Genomic DNA, 17391 nt, shown 5'->3' with positions numbered 1-17391 from the left:
TTGATCCAGTCACACATCTAAGTCCGTCTGACTTCTCTTAGCGTTAATGGTGAGTCATGAGGAGGAGTTAGACAGAATAGAACTTTCTCACGCCTTCAGAAGGGCTAACTAAATACCCAGAGCATAGTGTAATGTCTAACAAGTGAATGTTTATGGCCAAAGCAAGGAAATACAAACATGTTATACAATACATTTGGAAATAGGGAAATAAACAAGTCATTCAGTCAATGGTTGGGATTCCTGCCTTGGTTCAGTATCAGGAACATCGTCAATAAGGAAAAATAATCACAATTAAAAACTCAGGTGTCCACACTACCTTCATGTTTACACCAATGATAGGTCAGTTTTACTGCCCTCTCTCTCTCAAGACCCCTTGACTGTTCCACATTTTCTTATGTTACAGCCTTATTCTAAAATATATATTTTTTAAACTAATCTAGTTACACACAAAACCCCATAATGACAAAGCAAAAACAGGTTTTTAGATTTCTTTTGCAAATGCATAGAAAAAAAACGATGAAATATCACATCTACGTAAGTGTTCAGACCCTTTACTCAGTACTTTGTTGAAGCACCTTTGGCAGCGATTACAGCCTCGAGTCTTCTTGGGTATGATGCTACAAGCTTGTCACACCTGTATTTGGGGAGTTTCTCCCATTCTTCTCTGTAGATCCTCTCAAGCCCTGTCAGATTGGATGGGGAGCGTCGCTGCACATCTATTTTCAGGCCTCTCCAGAGATGTTCAAGCGGGTTCAAGTCCAGGTTGGCTGGGCCACTCAAGGGCATGCAGAGACTTGTCCCGAAGCCCCTCCTATGTTGTCTTGGCTGTGTGCTTAGGGTTGTTGTCCTGTTGGAATGTGAGTCTTCGCCCCCCAGTCTGAGGTCCTGCGTGCTCTGGAGCAGGTTTTCATCAAGGATCTCTCTGTACTTTGCTCTGTTCATCTTTCCCTCAATCCTGACTAGTCTCCCAGTCCCTGCCACTGAAAAACATCCCCACAGCACGATGCTGCTACCACCATGCTTCACCGTAGGGATGGTTTGCCAGGTGATGAGCGGTGCCTGGTTTCCTCCAGACTTGACACTTGGCATTCATGCCAACGACTTCAATCTTGGTTTCATCAGACCTGAGAATCTTGTGACCATTGGGTTCTTGGTCATTGTCAACTGTGGGACCTTATAAAGACAGTTGTGTGCCTTTCCAAGTCATGTCCAATCAATTGAATTTACCACAGGTGGACTCCAATCAAGTTCTAGAAACATCTCAAGGATGATCATTGGAAACAGGATGCACCTGAGCTCAATTTCGAATCTCATAGCAAAGGGTCTGAATACTTATGTAAATAAGGTATTTCTGCTTTTTATGTTTAATACATTTGCTAACATTTCTGAAAACCTGGTTTTGCTTTGTCATTATGGGGTATTGTGTGTAGATTGATGAGCATTTAAAAAAAAAAAGTAATAAGGCTGCAACATAAAATGTGGAAAAACATTCTCTGAATGCACTGTGTACATATATATATTTTTTAATATATATTTCTCTCTCTTTCTATTTCTTTCTCTCTCGCTTTCTATTTATCTCTCCATCTCTCTCCCTCTTTCTTTCTTGCTATCTCTCTCTTTCTAAAAAGGAGATCACTATCTTATAGCTACAATTAACAGAAATAAACTGGCATTTTAGAGACCAAGCATAAAATATTTTTAAGGTCTTACAAGCAGCAATATAGATGCCTGCACAATAATTTATCCTGTCCATTCCAATGTGACCAATTCATGTTCAATCCAGTCCTTCTCTGGTCGGTGAGTGACAGTTTCCCCTCTCTCAAAAGGGTTTAAATCATTTCCACATCCTATTCTGAAGGGGTGGAAGATTTTCTTCCCTTGGGCCCAGTCCAAGTCAAATACTCATGAACTCATTGCAAAGGAAAAGTCTTACATCAAACAGTGAGATGTTGCAAAGCTAAGCTCAAGGGGAATGTGGCAAACAGGACACACGTCCTCCCAGTGGAAATGGCACAGATGAGACCTGTGATTACTGTATGTCTCACTGTATGTCTCTCTCAAATGTCAATATGCCTTGTATACTGTTGCTCAGGTTAGTTATCATTGTTTTAGTTCACAATGGAGCCCCTAGTTCTACTCTTCATACCCCTGATACCTCCTTTGCCCCACCTCCCACACATGCGGTGACCTCACCCATTACAACCAGCATGTCCAGAGATACAACCTCTCTCATCATCACCCAGTGCCTGGGCTTACCTCCGCTGTACCCGCACCCCACCATACCCCTGTCTGCGCATTATGCCCTGAATATATTCTACCATGCCCAGAAACCTGCTCCTCTTATTCTCTGTCCCCAACGCTCTAGGCGACCAGTTTTGATAGCCTTTAGCCGCACCCTCATACTACTCCTTCTCTGTTCCGCGGGTGATGTGGAGGTAAACCCAGGCCCTGCATGTCCCCAGGCACCCTCATTTGTTGACTTCTGTGATCGTAAAAGCCTTGGTTTCATGCATGTCAACATCAGAAGCCTCCTCCCTAAGTTTGTTTTACTCACTGCTCTAGCACACTCTGCTAACCCTGATGTCCTTGCTGTGTCTGAATCCTGGCTCAGGAAGGCCACCAAAATTCAGAGATTTCCATACCCAACTATAACATCTTCCGTCAAGATAGATCTGCCAAAGGGGGAGGAGTTGCAGTCTACTGCAGAGATAGCCTGCAAAGTAATGTCATACTTTCCAGGTCCATACCCAAACAGTTCGAACTACTAATTTTGAAAATTACTCTCTCCAGAAATAAGTCTCTCACTATTGCCGCCTGCTACCGACCCCCTCAGCTCCCAGCTGTGCCCTGGACACCATTTGTGAATTGATCGCCCCCATCTAGCCTCAGAGTTTGTTCTGTTAGGTGACCTAAACTGGGATATGCTTAACACCCCGCCAGTCCTACAATCTAAGCTAGATGTCCTCAATCTCACACAAATCATCAAGGAACCCACCAGGTACAACCCTAACTCTGTAAACAAGGGCACCCTCATAGACGTCATCCTGACCAACTGGCCCTCCAAATACACCTCCGCTGTCTTCAACCAGGATCTCAGCGATCACTGCCTCATTGCCTGTATCCGCTACGGAGCCGCAGTCAAACGACCACCCCTCATCACGGTCAAACGCTCCCTAAAACACTTCTGTGAGCAGGCCTTTCTAATCGACCTGGCCCGGGTATCCTGGAAGGACATCGACCTCATCCCGTCAGTTGAGGATGCCTGGTCATTCTTTAAAAGTAACTTCCTCACCATTTTAGATAAGCATGCTCCGTTCAAAAATGCAGAACTAAGAACAGATACAGTCCTTGGTTCACCCCAGACCTGACTGCCCTCGACCAGCACAAAAACATCCTGTGGCGGACTGCAATAGCATCGAATAGTCCACGTGATATGCAACTGTTCAGGGAAGTCCGGAACCAATACACGCAGTCAGTCAGGAAAGCTAAGGCCAGCTTCTTCAGGCAGAAGTTTGCATCCTGTAGCTCCAACTCCAAAAAGTTCTGGGACACTGTGAAGTCCATGGAGAACAAGAGCACCTCCTCCCAGCTGCCCACTGCACTGAGGCTAGGTAACACGGTCACCACCGATAAATCCATGATTATCGAAAACTTCAATAAGCATTTCTCAACGGCTGGCCATGCCTTCCGCCTGGCTACTCCAACCTCGGCCAACAGCTCCTCCCCCGGCAGCTCCTCGCCCAAGCCTCTCCAAGTTCTCCTTTACCCAAATCCAGATAGCAGATGTTCTGAAAGAGCTGCAAAACCTGGACCCGTACAAATCAGCTGTGCTTGACAATCTGGACCCCCTATTTCTGAAACTATCCGCCGCCATTGTCGCAACCCCTATTACCAGCCTGTTCAACCTCTCTTTCATATCGTCTGAGATCCCCAAGGATTGAAAGCTGCCGCAGTCATCCCCCTCTTCAAAGGGGGAGACACCCTGGACCCAAACTGTTACAGACCTATATCCATCCTGCCCTGCCTATCTAAGGTCTTCGAAAGCCAAGTCAACAAACAGGTCACTGACCATCTCGAATCCCACCGTACCTTCTCCGCTGTGCAATCTGGCTTCCGAGCCGGTCACGGGTGCACCTCAGCCACACTCAAGGTACTAAACGATATCATAACCGCCATCGATAAAAGACAGTACTGTGCAGCCGTCTTCATCGACCTTGCCAAGGCTTTCGACTCTGTCAATCACCATATTCTCATCGGCAGACTCAGTAGCCTCGGTTTTCGGATGACTGCCTTGCCTGGTTCACCAATTACTTTGCAGACAGAGTTCAGTGTGTCAAATCGGAGGGCATGCTGTCCGGTCCCCTGGCAGTCTCTATGGGGGTGCCACAGGGTTCAATTCTCGGGCCGACTCTTTTCTCTGTGTATATCAATGATGTTGCTCTTGCTGCGGGCGATTCCCTGATCCACCTCTACGCAGACGACACCATTCTATATACTTTCGGCCCGTCATTGGACACTGTGCTATCTAACCTCCAAACAAGCTTCAATGCCATACAACACTCCTTCCGTGGCCTCCAACTGCTCTTAAACGCTAGTAAAACCAAATGCATGCTTTTCAACCGATCGCTGCCTGCACCCGCATGCCCGACTAGCATCACCACCCTGGATGGTTCCGACCTTGAATATGTGGACATCTATAAGTACCTAGGTGTCTGGCTAGACTGCAAACTCTCCTTACAGACTCATATCAACCCTTCTGCTAACCATGTGTATGTGACAAATAAAAATTTGATTTGATTTTATCAAACATCTCCAATCAAAAATCAAATCAAGAGTCGGCTTTCTATTCCGCAACAAAGCCTCCTTCACTCACGCCGCCAAGCTTACCCTAGTAAAACTGACTATCCTACCAATCCTCGACTTCGGCGATGTCATCTACAAAATGGCTTCCAACACTCTACTCAGCAAACTGGATGCAGTATATCACAGTGCCATCCGTTTTGTCACTAAAGCACCTTATACCACCCACCACTGCGACTTGTATGCTCTAGTCGGCTGGCCCTCGCTACATATTCGTCGCCAGACCCACTGGCTCCAGGTCATCTACAAGTCCATGCTAGGTAAAGCTCCGCCTTATCTCAGTTCACTGGTCACGATGGCAACACCCATCCGTAGCACGCGCTCCAGCAGGTGTATCTCACTGATCATCCCTAAAGCCAACACCTCATTTGGCCGCCTTTCGTTCCAGTACTCTGCTGCCTGTGACTGGAACGAATTGCTAAAATCGCTGAAGTTGGAGACTTTTATCTCCCTCACCAACTTCAAACATCAGCTATCTGAGCAGCTAACCGATCGCTGCAGCTGTACATAGTCTATTGGTAAATAGCCCACCCATTTTCACCTACCTCATCCCCATACTGTTTTTATTTATTTACTTTTCTGCTCTTTTGCACACCAATATCTCTACCTGTACATGACCATCTGATCATTTATCACTCCAGTGTTAATCTGCAAAATTGTAACTATTCGTCTACCTCCTCATGCCTTTTGCACACATTGTATATAGACTCCCCCTTTGTTTTCTACTGTGTTATTGACTTGTTAATTGTTTATTCCATGTGTAACTCTGTGTTGTCTGCTCACACTGCTATGCTTTATCTTGGCCAGGTCGCAGTTGTAAATGAGAACTTGTTCTCAACTAGCCTACCTGGTTAAATAAAGGTGAAATAAATCAAATTAAAATAAACGGATGAAGAAAGATAAAACAGCAAATTGGCAAATAGCAAAGCAGGCATCTTTTAATGTAAGTAACTTCTCTGATTATACTTGTCGCAGGGCCTTATTTCCTCAGGTTGAACGCGGTGTCATAGCCTGGAGGTCGCTCAACGGTTTGATGCCTTTAGCCACACCCTTCAATTCAACAGTGGGTCCTTTTCAAGTGAGATGTGAAAATGTCTCATACATTGGCATACTTGCCAACTATATTTCATAGGGAACTGACCTGAGAAAAAAGGGAAAAGTAAGAAAACAAGGTTGGCCCAGCATAATCATCCCGTATGTATTTTGACCTGGACTAAGGCTGTCCAGGGGACATCAAACATTGTGTTGGGATTTGATTGGTCCCTAACAGCGTTCTCCCTATTCAGTGATTGGCTGCTGTGGTTTATTGTGTGGAAGATGGTCCAGCCTCGACAGCTGTTGTGCTCTTCTTAATTAGTAAGATTTGACCCAAGACCTGGGACAGGATATGATGAGTAATGACTTTTAGAGCTTTTGTAAACACTTTGATTTGTTTGGCCCTTCGATCATTGTACCTTCACCATTTACTAAAAAGAAAAACATGTTGAACCCCAATCAGTCAAAAATAAATCTCTCCCCTCTTATTATTATTTCAACATGCAACTTTAGTGCCTTGGTGACATGGTAGTTTGTAATCATATGAAGGCCTACTTTACCAGTGTGGTTTTTGCAAGCTTTCCACCATTGGCTAGGTTTGGCAGGCACTTTATCATGGCTGATGGGTATCTAGATCATTTGTTTTATAAATACTGTGCTGTGGCCTGTGGGGATTAGGTCTGGCTGCGACAATAACAGGTTTCAGGAATTGATACATGACCTGTGTGCTCAAAAGCATAAGGACAGAACAGGATGCTACTGTATAAGACAGAAATGAACCTTTGAAATCATTAAAAAAAATATGCAATTGATATCTGGCCCACAAATAATGTCCAGACCAGCACAAGTGTTACATTTCAATATATACCACAGATCATTCAGTCATTCAGCGTAATATTCCACTGCGGGACCCCAAGAACCTCACTGTAGAGGTGCAGTATCATATTGTATCTCGACATAAATATGAGAACACAAATCACAGCATCTATCCGGGTATAATACACAGTTGAATTATTGGAAATTATATCCCAACCATTTTGATTTTGGACTATCACTCCCTTGATCACCCTTTTCTCTCAGACTGTGCTCCCTGACCTCTTTAACCCCACTTGCTCTGTCTCTCTCTTTCTAAACAGAGAAAGATGTGCCTTCCCTTCCACTAATGCCTAATCAGAACCAGACTTTACCTCAGTAGATTGAGATCTCTCTCTCTCTCTCAATTCAATTCAAGGGGCTTTATTGGCATGGGAAACGTGTTAACATTGCCAAAGCATTTTCGGTAGATAATATACAGATAATTCTCTCTCTCTCTCTCTCGCTCTCTCTCTCTCTCTCTCTCTCAGCCTCTTCCTTCAGCTGTTCCATACTCTGGTCCACTGGGATTGATACAATATTTTCCAACCTCAATTAGCAGAGGGCCCGTTGACTAATTCCAACTGTTTTTACACCTGAGACGTTGGGAGCAGGGGCTGGAAAAACTGAGTGAGGCAAGGGTGTAGCAGGGCAGTCGGGGCAATGTAGCCGTGTTGACAGACCGCAACACAGAGAACAAGGAGGGTCCTCGCACTGGACAGCATTCAGGGCTCTGCTGAGCTGTGCTTCCCCACTCACACCAGCAACATTAAAACATGTGGGAAGGAGCAAGGGGTCTGCAGCGGGTGAGAGGTGTGTGTGTGTGTGTGTGTATGTTCATTTCACCAACTGGGGAGATTTTGTTGGTCCCCACAAGGTCAAATACTATTTCTAGTGGGTTTAGGGTTAAGGTTATAATTCGTATTTGGGTTAGAATTACATTAAGTGTTATGGTTAGGAGCTAGTTTTAGGGTAAGGGTAAGAGTACGGGTTAGGATTAGGGAAAATACTATTTTGAATGGGACTGAATTGTGTCCCCACAAGGTTAGCTGTACAAGACTGTGTGTGTGTGTGTGTGTGTGTGTGTGTGTGTGTGTGTGTGCTCATATGTGATGTGTTCACAGGATTTGGTTACATTACATCTATGTTTGGATAATAAAGTAGTTGCTGTTTCTTTATGTTTTATTAGACACTTGACACATTTTTGTCAACTCAACACAAACATCTCCTGTGCCAGCCAAGCCACTTAAAACTCAACACAAACATCTCCTGTGCCAGCCAAGCCACTTAAAACTCAGCACAAACATCTCCTGTGCCAGCCAAGCCACTTCAAACTCAACACAAACATCTCCTGTGCCAGCCAAGCCACTTAAAACTCAACACAAACATCTCCTGTGCCAGCCAAGCCACTTAAAACTCAACACAAACATCTCCTGTGCCAGCCAAGCCACTTAAAACTCAACACAAACATCTCCTGTGCCAGCCAAGCCACTTAAAACTCAACACAAACATCTCCTGTGCCAGACAAGCCACTTAAAACTCAACACAAACATCTACTGTGCCAGCCAAGCCACATAAAACTCAACACAAACATCTACTGTGCAAGCCAAGCCACTTCAAACTCAATATAAACATCTAATGTGCCAACCAAGCCACTTAAAACTCAACACAAACATCTACTGTGCCAGCCAAGCCACTTAAAGATATGTGCCCTCTTTTCACCGAGACAGTCGTACTGAGGCTGCAGTCTTGTGTCTGTGTCAATGGAAGCTCATTAAAAATGCAGAGCTCCCTCTCTAATCTAAAGCATAGTGACCATATCAATATCAAGGAATTCTCTAGGTGCAATGACCTGTGGTAACACAGAACCCAAACTGGACCTCATAATAGACCAGGCCATATCGTCTCATTGTGAGGTATGACCACATCACGACCATAAGGTCCATTTCACTCATTTCAAGGCCGAATGACCACTGGTTTGGCAGGGTGCAGCTTTAGGGGTGCAGGCAGGTACACACCCTCACTGTGCTGTAGTGTTCATAGAGAACCATTCTTTCCAGGGCAGGAAATGAGAGGATGGTGGTTAAAGAGTATGAGAGCATTGCATTTGGGGGCTGCACATTTTCATGGGGAACCAGTCTTTACAACTGACTAAGCACTTCTGACAAGACCACGGAAAGACACAAATCTCCCAATCCAGATGCATCACTTTTGCTGTTTTCCAGCATGAAAAAGCTTCATGTAGCTGCAGTCCTCTTAAGAACTTGCATTGTGATGCCAATTCCTGATTTCCGCTCCTGCTCCAATCTGATTTTAAAGTGACAAACATAATCACGACCTGAGAGAGTAACGTTTTCTGATTATATCTGACATCTAAACCACCTTCATGAAAATTAGAATCCCCATTTGAGGGAAAACAAACACCAGCACAATTTTGAATTGTGATAATTCAAGTCAATATGAATGGATGTTGATGTGTGTGAGGTATAAAACTGTCTGCCAGACGAGAAGTCTACTAGCCCCGGCAGGTTAACAAATGTCACCGACTGTTAAAAAGCTGTACACAGTGGCAGACTGACTCGGCAGTCCTCGGCTGTTACCTCGGTAGCATGGAAAACCCCCGATTCAGCCACTTGTGTAAAAAGGCATTAACGACTAAATACATAAATATAACCGTGGAAGGCATAAACCTCTCAAGGCTGTCCAGTAGCCACTGGGAGGTCAGTTCATGACCAGAGACAACTCGTCTGTCCTGGTCAACAGTCTGAAAGACACCATTGATGGAGATTGTGGAGTGAGTGACACCTATGCCCAGTGCACTGCTCTCCTCTCAAGTGTCCTTACTACTAACATCAGATACAGTGCAATCTAATCTGGGGGATCTTAACATACTGAGATGAGATAATAGCAGCTGTTGAAAGAGCTGATCTGTTCAAGGCATTTTTTGGAAGATCATTGACTGATAGGTGTGTGTGTAAGAAGACTTTACACTCTGCATGGGTATGTAGAAATTCTCTGAGTGTCTACAGTAAATTATACAGTGCTGGTGAGCCCAAGGCACTTGTTGTACGTGGAAGTGAAGCCAGCTCTCTGGTCTAGTCTGAAGTTTTCACACACACGTGATCTTTGTTGGCGGTTGTTTCTGGGTCTGTACTTAACAGTTTATATCACAGAGGCTCCAAATTATCCTGACAATTCCACTAACGAGCGCTCAACAAAATCAGCGAGAAAACTGTGAGAAATAGAAAATTGCTACCCCTTGAACCAGAGGACTTTCAACACAGTTTTGACAAGTTAATCCCCTGTGATATTGAAGCTTTTTTCCCAAGCCCAGTTTGCATGACCAACTGATGCATAATGTCTTTCTTCAAGTCTGCCTTGCTGTAAACACAGTGCCGGGGTTCCCATGAGGTGTGTTACTCCACACTGGGTATTCCCAGTTTACCTAGCAACGCCTCCCGCTCCAAACACAACATAAATAGGAGTGACAGGCTGATACAAACCAGTGAAACCCCTATGAACCACTATAAAAGTAGCAAGATAAGAGAGTTCACACCACCATAAAATATCATATAGTGTCATAGGCATCCCGCCACTCCTCCATCACATAGGAGAGATAGAGAGGGGAGATAGTGCCAGCTTACTCACTTTCAGCGTAGTTTTTCCGTCTGGTGCCGTCCACCTTGCCCGTTTTGTCGATACAGAGAAATAACTTGTTGGCGGAGTAGAGCCGCCGTAGTCGGACGTCGCCCTCTAGGTGATTGTAACTGCGTGTGTGCCGCTCCAGTGTCCATGAGCAGTTAATGCCCCTCGCCAGTACTTGGAGGGGCTCATGCCCTACCCCAGGTGGGCAGCCCCCCAGAGCCGAGCCAGCCACCAGGAGCAGGGTGAGGCACAGCAGGCTGAGGGAGGCAGCGCTGGGCAGGGGCGGAAGCCCGGCGTGGGCTGTGCCAATGGCAGCAAGGTCAGGACCGAGTCCGGCGACGGGTGGCATCCATCTGCACATGGTGGATCAGACTCCCAAGGTGCACCTTGCACAAGCAGTAGGCATGCTGGCTGGCTGGAGACCCAGGCTGTGTGGTCCAGTCGAGTGGTCTCTCTCTCTCTCTGGAGGTGGAAAGGGGTGGTGATCAAGCAGGCAGCAGACCCTGTCACTGAGGACCAGTCAGCAGAGCAAAGAGGAACCTGGGCTTCTAACCAGCTCTCTGTCACAGATAACTTTGTCTCTTTACTTGTCTGTCTGATGATAAACTACTATTTCTCTCTCAGCCTCTATTTACTCACTCTGTCCCTTAAAATGATTTATTTTGTAATTCCATTGCCAAAAGTAATCTGTTATTTTCTGTTGTTTTCCTTGTTCTGTTCCTTTTGGCTTGTGTCCTTCTTTCCAGCTGCAGAGTCAATCAGTGTCCTGTCCTGCGATGTGTGCACCTTGCGATGCTCCTCTCTCCAGCTGGACTGGAATACAGTGCTTGTCTGGCTGAGAATGACTTGAGTGAGGGAGAGTGAGTGACTGTGTGTAAGTGTGTGTAAAAGTGCAATAGGGAGAGCGAGTCACAGAAAGAATGTGTGTGTGTGTAGAGAGAGAGGAGAGAGAGAGAGAAACCGAGGGAGACAGAGGGAGAGAGTGTGTGTGTATGTTTGTGTATATGTGAGTGAGAGAGGTAGAGTGAGGGGAAGGTAGAGTGAGAGAGACAGTGAGGGGAAGGGAGAGTGAGAGAGACACTGTGTGTATGAGGAAGAGAGAAAGAGACAACAGCTACTGAGTGTGAGAGGCAGTCAGTGAGTGAGAGAGGCAGTCAGTGAGTGAGAGAGGCAGTCAGTGAGAGAGGCAGTCAGTGAGTGAGAGAGGCAGTCAGTGAGTGAGAGAGGCAGTCAGTGAGTGAGAGAGGCAGTCAGTGAGTGAGAGAGGCAGTCAGTGAGAGACGCAGTCAGTGAGTGAGAGAGGCAGTCAATGAGTGAGAGAGGCAGGCGGTGAGTGAGAGAGGCAGTCAGTGAGAGAGGCAGTCAGTGAGAGAGAGGCAGTCAGTGAGTGAGAGTGTGTCTGGTCTGTCTGCCTGTATGAAGCAGTGAAGCAGTAAATGAATGACTCCACTCTCTCCTGTGCAGTCCGTCCCATCTCCTGTGTGGAATGGGAGGCTTGGGCTTGTCCTGCATTTTATCCTGGGCAGGGCTTGCATCTGGGGAGTTGAAAGGAGAGGGGTGGGGCCACAATCATTGATAAATATTTGAAATAAATGAGAGAGGCTTTGCACGATCTCTCTTTTATCATTTCTTAATGTAGCCTTTGTCTCCTAATAGTGGTTCCTAGAAAGCCATTAGCCGGCTACCTGTAGGTTTTATTGCTCCATGGAAAGAGTCAACTGGAAAGTGTTAAGTCAAACTCCTTTGTTGTCCCGGCACTTGAAGATGATGAGGAATTATCCTAGGTCAGCAGTGAGAAGGTAAATTGACATGGAAGGGGCCCTTTTGTGACACCATTGACTGGACTATTTGTAGACACATGGGACAGATTAAAGAGGGCTTTAGTTTGTCGGAAACAACGACAGAGGAGTCTTTCTGATCACCTGTGTTAATGTTTCCTTGAGGTGGTTTCTGATGTTCACCTCTGATTTGTGAGACCAGGGTGGTAATGGTGAACACCATTTTAACAACTTCACACTGTCTGTCTGTTGTCACAATTAGGCTGTAAATTAGGACTGAGTCTTTGCGTTCAAAGAAATTAATATGTCACCTTAGGGTGACTAGCCTTTTAGGGACCCTAAGCAAGATTTGGTTGTGGGGAGCCCCCACCTCGCAGGCAAACAATTTTGGTTTAAAAGTTAATTTCCTGCAATTCTACACATTTTGCAATGGAAAGTAGAGAAAATATTATCTTGCAATTTTTTTACATATTTCATGCAATTCTACTTATTTTGCCATGGGACAGAGAGATACAAATTGCAGTTTAACAGCTTATTTCCTGCAATTCTACACATTTTGCCATGACTTATGCCATGGTAATGATAACTGAGTGGGAGTGACTAACGAAATCAATGGGGGCCCCCTTGAGGTCAGAGTCCCTGGGCCCGTGCCCTATGAGCACGTTGGTATACGGCCATGATTACAACAAGTTTAGATAGCTGGCTAGACTAACTTACCAATCTAAAAATAGTTAGCTGACATGGATAATTGACTGACTGTCAGTGACTGACATAACAAGAGAAAAACGGCTGATGCACAACCACATTTCGAACTTGCACCTGGTGTATTCTACTAGTCTAACTGTCAACAGTAAGTTGACTTCCTAAAAAAATATAAATACACCTGTATATACAGTCGTGGCCAAAAGTTTTGAGAATGACACAAATAATAATTTTCACTAAGCCTGCTGCCTCAGTTTGTATGATGGCAATTTGCATATACTCCAGAATGTTATGAAGAGTGATCAGATGAATTGCAATTAATTGCAAAGTCCCTCTTTGCCATGCAAATGAACTGAATCCCCCAAAAAACATTTCCACTGAATTTCAGCCCTGTCACAAAAGGACCAGCTGACATCATGTCAGTGATTCTCTCGTTAACACAGGTGTGAGTGTTGATGAGGACAAGGCTGGAGATCACTCTGTCATGCTGATTGAGTTTGAATAACAGACTGGAAGCTTCAAAAGGAGGGTGGTGCTTGGAATCATTGTTCTTCCTCTGTCATCCATGGTTACCTGTAAGGAAACAAGTGCTGTCATCATTGCTTTGTACAAAAAGGGCTTCACAGGCAAGGATATTGCTGCCAGTAAGATTGCACCTAAATCAGCCATTTATCAGATCATCAAGACCTTCAAGGAGAGCGGTTCAATTGTTGTGAAGAAGGCTTCAGGGCGCCCAAGAAAGTCCAGCAAGCGCCAGGACCGTCTCCTAAAGTTGATTCAGCTGCGGATCGGGGCACCACCAGTACAGAGCTTGCTCAGGAATGGCAGCAGGCAGGTGTGAGTGCATCTGCATATACAGTGAGGCAAATACTTTTGGAGGATGGCCTGGTGTCAAGAAGGGCAGCAAAGAAGCCACTTCTCTCCAGGAAAAACATCAGGGGCAGACTTATATTCTGCAAAAGGTACAGGGATTGGACTGCTGAGGACTGGGGTAAATTCATTTTCTCTGATGAATCCCCTTTCCGATTGTTTGAAGCATCGGAAAAACACTTGTCTGGAGAAGACAAGGTGAGCGCTACCATCAGTCCTGTGTCATGCCAACAGTAAAGCATCATGTGTGGGGTTGCTTCTCAGCCAAGGGAGTGGGCTCACTCACAATTTTGCCTAAGAACACAGCCATGAATAAAGAATGGTACCAACACATCTTCAGAGAGCAACTTCTCCCAACCATCCAAGACGAACAATGCCTTTTCCAGCATGATGGAGCACCTTGCCATAAGGCAAAAGTGAAAACCAAGTGGCTCGGGGAACAAAACATCAATATTTTGGGTCCATGGCCAGGAAACTCCCCAGACCTTAATCCCATTGAGAACTTGTGGTCAACCCTCAAGAGGTGGGGGGGCAAACAAAAACCCACAAATTCTGACAAACTCCAAGCATTGACTATGCAAGAATGGGCTGCCATCAGTCAGGATGTGGCCCAGAAGTTAATTGACAGCATGCCAGGGCGGGTTGCAGAGGTCTTGAAAAAGAAGGGTCAACACTGCAAATATGTACTCTTGCATCAACTTCATGTAATTGTCAACAAAAGGCTTTGACACTTACGAAAAGCATGTAATTATACTTCAGTATTCCATAGTAACATCTGACTAAAATATCTAAAGACACTGAAGCAGGAACTTTGTGAAAATTAATATTTGTGTCATTCTCAAAACTTTTGAGAATGACTGTACACAACATTAGGAACGCTTTACATGACAGACTGACCAGGTGAATCCAGGTGAAAGCTATGATCCCTTACTGATGTCACCTGTTAAATCCACTTCAATCTGTGTAGCTGAAAGAGAGGACAGGGTCAGGGGCCCTTAGCAACTGCTTATACCTGGGGCCGGCACTGCTGATACCTAATGTATTCAATATTTGTCAAAACTGTCCATATACTGTCCTGTCCTCACTCCTTCAGTGTATTCCTGATGGTATTTAAAGGGGGGCTCAAGTTCACTGCATGCTAATCATTAATAATGAAATGAGGACAAAACTGTAATGTGTTGACCTTTTTTTACACAAAAGTATAACCAACTGAAATATTCACTATCATCTGATTCTACCAGCCGAGGGTGCTAGGAGCATCCGCCGTGAGAGCAGCCGCAGCACTCCACAGCACATGTTCTAAAGTGAGTCTATCCAGTTAGTGCAGCACTTACTTCCTTTTAAAAGGGTCCCAGTTTCAATGATGTGTACCGCCCCGGGGCGAGCACGGTGTCCAGGGGTGGAAGTGTGTTTGAGGGGTGCGTGCACAGAGAGGACAACAGTGACTTCACACTCTTTCACTTGTTAACTGCTCCCAGAAGCTTGGCTGTCCCTCTATTCCCCCTCTCCCATCATAAAAGACCAGTCAGACAGAGGCCAGCTGCCCTCTCTCTCCCCCACAGCTCCCAACCCCCCTAACCCCTGGCAGTCATTCCTGTCTACCTGCTTGTTCTGGCCATTAGATACTGTGGAGTTCCTCCTCAAAACTTCTCTCTCTATTTATCTGCATGAGCCCCAGGAAAAGAGGCATTTCACCCCCAATTAAACCACTCTGCAGTGTCTCTTTATTCCCAGTAGGTTTACTCCTTCAAACTCTCCTTATTTCCCTGTGGAGTTCATTGGAGTGACTGTTTGTTGTTGCCTGCCTGTGCTGTTGCCAGGCTGGAGGAGCCTGGGCTGGGAGAGCAGAGCAGACATTGAGGATGTGTTTTTTGTTAGCATTGTATAAAACTGTTTCCCCATCTTCAAAAAAATGTAAACAGTTAGCAGGACAGCTGAGTGTTCGTAGACTTGCCTGTGTAATTGTTATAGGCTGCTCCAGCCTTCTCCATCAGCACTGTAATGGAAAACAATATTCTTCAATGTCCTCCGAAGTGCTAGAAGACCTTCTATCACAGCTGGCTTTGCTTATGCCTGCACAAAAATGTGTGTATCTAATTACAGATATGCAAATCTAATTGTAATCATTGAAGCTTATACATCTACCTTCAGGTGTGGCTGGTAGACTTTGCATCATGCTGTGGGAGTGTAGGCTGACATAACTTTATATAAAACAAATGCTAAAATAACTGGGTTAAGGGGTTTTCTTTGGATTCTATTTGATTCTAATGCATCTTTAAGCTAATTTATATGATAACTCTTCTATTTCCACTTCATTCATATGCCAGCTGCTTGGTCATCCCTATTTTCCCTTCATGGAGAGTGAACTCTTTCATGCGGCCTGCACCCCCAGGAAACTCCAGTTGCCCTTCCTCTCTGAAAATTATCCAGAATTAAAATCATACAATCATGCTATGTACTGTATAACTTCTTACTTAAAAGTTAGTCTGCCCCGGAGATCAAGAACAAAGTTTATATCCGCATCTGAATGTCAGATGTGGCAATAGATTGCTTTGTGGTGTCCTGGGTCCAAGCGAGACACACGCTCATGTATTGCTGTCTGTGGCTTGACTATAGACCTACAGCTTAGCTATTGATAGCTATAGCTTAGCTATTGATAGCTATAGCTTAGCTATTGAAGTTGGATACGTTATTGAATAGGTAGAATATGAATCACCCTAAATTGAGCTGTCTGGATATTTCCAGGAGGATATGGTGCTTGAAAGAATGTTGTATTGTTCAATTATTTTATCATATTTAACCAGAACCCTGTATATTTATCACTGTGCTTTATTCCCAGTTACCAGTGCAAGACATACTAGAATGACACATGCAGTATAGCATTAAATACAGTATGCCTACATGACATAATCCAAGTCCATTCAAGACTTTAGTCAATGTGATGATCATTAAGAACAAAGCACATTATTTCCCTATCCTAAAATACGAGGCAAACGTTAAACTCAGAGATCAGTAACAGGTGGGGGGCCCTCTGGTGTGACGCAGCTCTCTCTCCAAATGAGAAAGGGCTGGCTTTTTGGTAGTTTGATCCCTCCCCTCTCTCCTCTCCCCTGCAGAAGGCTTTCAGTCAGCTCCCACGTTGCGTCTCCTGGCCAGGGTGCGCCCTGAGCAGAGAAAGCTCTTCAGCCCGGGCACCAGAGGAGGATGTTCACAAGCAAAGGAACCTAATCTTTCCCAGCAGGGATCCAAGCGGCTCTGTAAGTGTATGAATGGAGATAATATCTCTGTAATGAGTCCTGTTTGTACCCTCAAAGTCTTCAAAAAGGCCTGAAACTCGACCTCCCTCTTAGCACTGACAATCCCTCAGTAATAGATCCTATTATTAATTGTTTTCTCTCTCTTGCTAACTCCACTGACTCACTCCCTGTTTCTGTACTCTTTCTCTCTCTCCCTCTCTCTCTCCCTCTCTCTCTACCTCTCTCTCTACCTCTCTCTGATCTTCTTTCAGTTGATCACCCCTGACCTCTTGCTTTTTAAGCATATGATCATTCTGCTCTTTTGTTATTTATCCAAAAAAAAGACAGATTTACATTTGTAGTATATAAGTCTCTTCACATTGCTCTCGTTAGCATCTTTTGGTAGGCCTACC

At 45.0% G+C, this 17391-nt stretch overlaps 1 protein-coding gene across 1 annotated transcript in view; it reads right to left on the bottom strand.

The window, feature by feature from the left end:
- LOC112263680 (fibroblast growth factor 10-like) overlaps nucleotides 1-11383 on the bottom strand; it is a 35040-nt gene extending 23657 nt beyond the window's left edge. The window contains exon 1 of the mRNA XM_024440564.2: nucleotides 10396-11383. Coding sequence (XP_024296332.2) covers nucleotides 10396-10753 — 358 coding nt within the window. The 5' untranslated portion in view covers nucleotides 10754-11383. The remainder of the gene's footprint in view (nucleotides 1-10395) is intronic.
- Nucleotides 11384-17391: the final 6008 nt, after the last annotated feature.

Source organism: Oncorhynchus tshawytscha, linkage group LG01 (assembly GCF_018296145.1).
Source record: "Oncorhynchus tshawytscha isolate Ot180627B linkage group LG01, Otsh_v2.0, whole genome shotgun sequence".
NCBI classification, from domain to species: domain Eukaryota; kingdom Metazoa; phylum Chordata; class Actinopteri; order Salmoniformes; family Salmonidae; genus Oncorhynchus; species Oncorhynchus tshawytscha.
This window is presented reverse-complemented; position numbering and strand designations above follow the sequence as displayed.